This window comes from Belonocnema kinseyi, chromosome 8 (genome assembly GCF_010883055.1).
Source record: "Belonocnema kinseyi isolate 2016_QV_RU_SX_M_011 chromosome 8, B_treatae_v1, whole genome shotgun sequence".
Lineage (NCBI taxonomy): Eukaryota > Metazoa > Arthropoda > Insecta > Hymenoptera > Cynipidae > Belonocnema > Belonocnema kinseyi.
The window spans coordinates 104,447,130-104,451,333 of record NC_046664.1 but is presented as its reverse complement, the minus strand read 5'-3'; the positions used below and the strand labels follow the sequence as shown (position 1 = coordinate 104,451,333).

Here is a 4,204-nt window from a genome sequence, read left to right as displayed (position 1 = left end):
TCACATTTAAAAGCTTCAGTATATTTTTTATTTTAGAATACAAAAATTAGACATGGTTTTTCATATTTTAAATTATAATATCTACATTCTGCACCTCAAGACAATACAACTACCTCAACTGAGGGAAATACTTTTGGAACTGAAGTACATAATCCAGTTACTAAACTTATTTCCATTTCTTAATATTTAATTCGTTTTCATTAGAGTTTCAAACATTTTCTTAACTTATATTTTATTCAAAAAGTAGACAATAGAATAAAGATATTTACATTGCATTTAACTGAATCATTTAATGGAATAAAATAAAATAATTGGTTTGGAATAACTTAACCAACCAGAATAAAAACATTTTTGAATTAGTATCTACCTCTTGCATCTAGAAAATCCGAGGATGTCATACGAAAATGTCCTTAACTTCACTCAAAAATTATAATTCACTAAATATATTTTGTTTTTCACAGACAGGGGGTGTAGAGGAGCAAGCAAATGAAAATATGGAAAAATTTAAAGATGCCGGAAACACGACGCTCAGTGAAATAATAAAAGCGATCAAAGACTTCATTCAAACCAGACAAGAAACGAGTCAACAAATTTCGAACACTGGAGAAGAATTTTCGAAGACTAAATTATTATCTGGAAATATTGGTAACAAAAAATGAAACCAATATAACGAAATGTCTCGTGCTTGACATAGTTAGAATTTTGCCTGGAACTATAAATCTATTAATCAAATGTAGTTTCTCAAAATTTAACTATACGGAAAAAATAAATATGTGTATATGAAATTGTAGATTATTCACTTCAAGTTCTAGGGCTGGTCTCCTTTCAAATTCGCATTCTTTTCCTCCCAAGCTCCCACTTCCATCATTTCTAAACTTCCATCTTCTGCAACAGTCAAGATCTGTTTGGTGGGGATATCTTTCTTTTGGAGAAGTATTTCTCTGTTCGAATCCGTGTCTTCTAGCATTGTCGATTTCGAATTATCGCCCATTTCTTCCCCTTGGATAAGAAACTCTTCAGTAGGTTCTGGCACAACGTAATCTGCAAACAAAAAGAAATTTTATGTTATGTCATATAAGTATACAAAATAGCTTTCTTGATGTATGATTTAAACTCACGAGTTGAAACGTCGTCAGCTTCGAGATTTGGTAAATCAAACACTTTATGATCCTGATCTTCTTTTATAGAAACGTTTTGATCTTGTGTGGTTATATGATCCTCCGTTAGATCGCCATTCTCCATAGGGAAAACATTTATATCTACGGCTGGAGTTCCTGTAATTTTTAAATTCAGAGCATAACAAAATAGCCAATTTCCCCTTAAGCTTCTATAGTTATAGTACACTACTTTCAATGCAATAAAACATCCGCTCACCAATGATAATAGGAATTAAAAAGACCTCACCTGTGTCTAATTCATTTGAATTAGCAAGCTCAGTCCGTTTCTGTTTTTCTTTACAACTATGTGCATTATTCTGCTGATTGTTCCCCACGAATTGAACTCCGCATCTGTCGCAATTTATCTTTTGGTTAACATGCTGCCTGATGTGATGAACCATGAAGGTATTATAATCCGTCGTATATTTGCACTTGTCACACTGTAATGCAATTGATTTCTTTTGTTTGTTCTTGGAAACAGATTCATCCACAAGATTGAACGCCTTTCTTTTCTTGTCGCTCTCGCCAGTTTGAGTGAGGTGGGGTGGTTGGCCATGTTTAACTGACACGTTGTTGTTGAGAAGTTCTCCCTCATCTAGGCAATATTTACGTTCTAGATACCGCAGAACTGTGCTCTTAACTCCATTCATTTCACTTTCAAGGCGATCTAAAGTGTTGATCAAGTTCGCACAGCTGCGACAAATGACGTCGTCTTCGGAAATTACAACCATATACCTACAAATTGAAATTTTATTCTTAGTGACATAGGTTTCACATTTCAATCAGCCTTAGATAAATCATTCGACATAAACGCGAATATATATATATATATTAGGGTGGCCCAAAAAATCGAATTTGAGAAAAATTAACGGGCTTGTTGGCCAAATCTTTCTAGTAGACAAATAAATGTATGCCTATTTTTTATTTTCGAAAAAAAAATATTTTTAGAACTCGCTCTGGCCATTTTTATATCTTATGGAGTTTAACATGTAAAATCTTTCCAATTTTTATTTCTTCGATTTTGGACAGGAAATTATAAGCCAATTTATTTGATAATTAATATAATTGTTCACTTATCAATGAACATTGCATTTATCGCAATTCTATATCTCAGAAATATTATGCAAAAGTTTTAGGCATATCAAAAATGGCATAAAATGGCAATTTTTGGAGGCTCATTGTGACCCTCAGATATACTTGTGTAACTTGACATTTTGAAGAGACATTCTTTAGACTATTGAGAATAGATTTCTAGAAACAAATGATTAAAAGTATAATTTAAATTGAGTAAAGCGTAAGAAAAGCTTAAGGAAAATGACGCTTTTAAGTTGAACACCGACTGAAGGGACTGCAGGTGGACGGCTGCAAAAAAAGTTGACCCTCGGTCGGTTCGCTCATTGTACACCGTATTTGCTGTCATCCCAAGCTGCGGTGACTGACAATGAGTTAAATGGTCGACTAATAATAAGTTCATAAATATATAACTGCTCTCTGGGTTAAACCTGTAGTTGGTGTAAGGGTTTCTTTACTTCAAGTCAGGAAACTTTTGAAGCCTCAGAGCGAGTTCTAAAAATATTTTGTTTTGAAAATAAAAAAATAGGCATACATTTATTTGCCTGCGAGAACGATTCGGCAAAAGTTACAATTTTAAATAAAAAAATTGAATCAATTCTACGAAAAAAGTGTGTTCCAAGTTCAAATTATGCATGCTCAATGTTTAATTTAGAAATTTACTACAAAATTAGAGTTAAAATGTATAAAAACATAAACAATTGTCCTTTAATTTAAATTCGATAATTTTTTGTTATTCTTATTGACAAAAATTTCAAAAGGAAACAACTACGTATAAGCTGAATAAAAAGAAGAGAGCATTGCAGTTTTATTTTGCAATTTAGCCACGGAAAAGGATGAGTCTGAAGTTCCCAACGTTTACAAAAAACGAAAAAAACGAAAAATAAAATATTTGAAAAGTCAAAATGTTTTCATTGTTTATGACAGTATTATGTGCCAAAAGTCCCATCTTGAAGTTTCAGCCCTATAGCGTATGTAGAACCAACCCCAAATCAACCCCTAAATATAATAAAATTCGTTAAAAATACAGAATTTTAAAAAGTAAAATTTTTTTAATGATTATCGCTGCATTTAGTGCCGAAAGTGCAACTAAAAAGTTTCATCCCTCTAGTGCATGTGGAACACACCCCAAATCAACCTCTGCACACTATTAAAAACACATTAAAAACAATTTGACTTTTCGAAATTGTGTATTTTTTACGAATCTTATAGTGTGCAGGGGTTGATTTGGGGTGTGTTCCACATGCACTAGAGGGATGAAACTTTTTAGTTGCACTTTCGGCACTAAATGCAGCGATAATCATTAAAAATATTTTTACTTTTTAAAATTCTGTATTTTTAAAGAATTTTATAGTGTGCAGGGGTTGATTTGGGGTGTTTTCCACATGCACTAGAGGGATGAAACTTTTTAGTTGCACTTTCGGCACTAAATGTAGCGATAATCATTAAAAACATTTTGACCTTTTGAAATTGTGTATTTTTAACGAATTTTATTATAGTTAGGGCTTGATTTGGGGTTGGTTCCACATACGCTAGAGGGCTGAAACTTTAAGATGGGACTTTTGGCACATAATACTGTCATAAACAATAAAAACATTTTGACTTTTCAAATATTTTATTTTTTGTTATTTTTTTCGTTTTTTGTAAACGTTGGGAACTTCAGACTCATCGGAAAAGCTAAATGGCTAAATTTAAAGAATTTTCTTGATAAGAATAATATCTAAATTATATTGCATTACAAGAATTTCCACTGCTAAATCAAAATACGTAATAGCAAACAGTAATAATACATAAAGTATTTAAGATCTAGGATGTAATGATATTTAAAACAAATATGAGTGAATGTAATTATTTAACAATAATTATTACACTTATAATAATTATTATTAACATAAATGATCAATTCCTCATTTAATTAAGATACAGATTTTTTATGAAATGACTATTCAATTAATTAGGGTTTTCTTCATTATTGA

General features: G+C 31.5%; 1 protein-coding gene across 1 annotated transcript in view; it reads right to left on the bottom strand.

The window, feature by feature from the left end:
- The window catches only part of LOC117178840, a 5,513-nt gene continuing 1,309 nt past the window's right edge, over positions 1-4,204 (bottom strand). The window contains exons 3-5 of the mRNA XM_033370344.1: positions 1,405-1,892; positions 1,119-1,274; positions 1-1,041 (exon numbers count right to left, since the gene is read on the bottom strand). Coding sequence (XP_033226235.1) covers positions 809-1,041; positions 1,119-1,274; positions 1,405-1,892 — 877 coding nt within the window. The 3' untranslated portion in view covers positions 1-808. The remainder of the gene's footprint in view (positions 1,042-1,118; positions 1,275-1,404; positions 1,893-4,204) is intronic.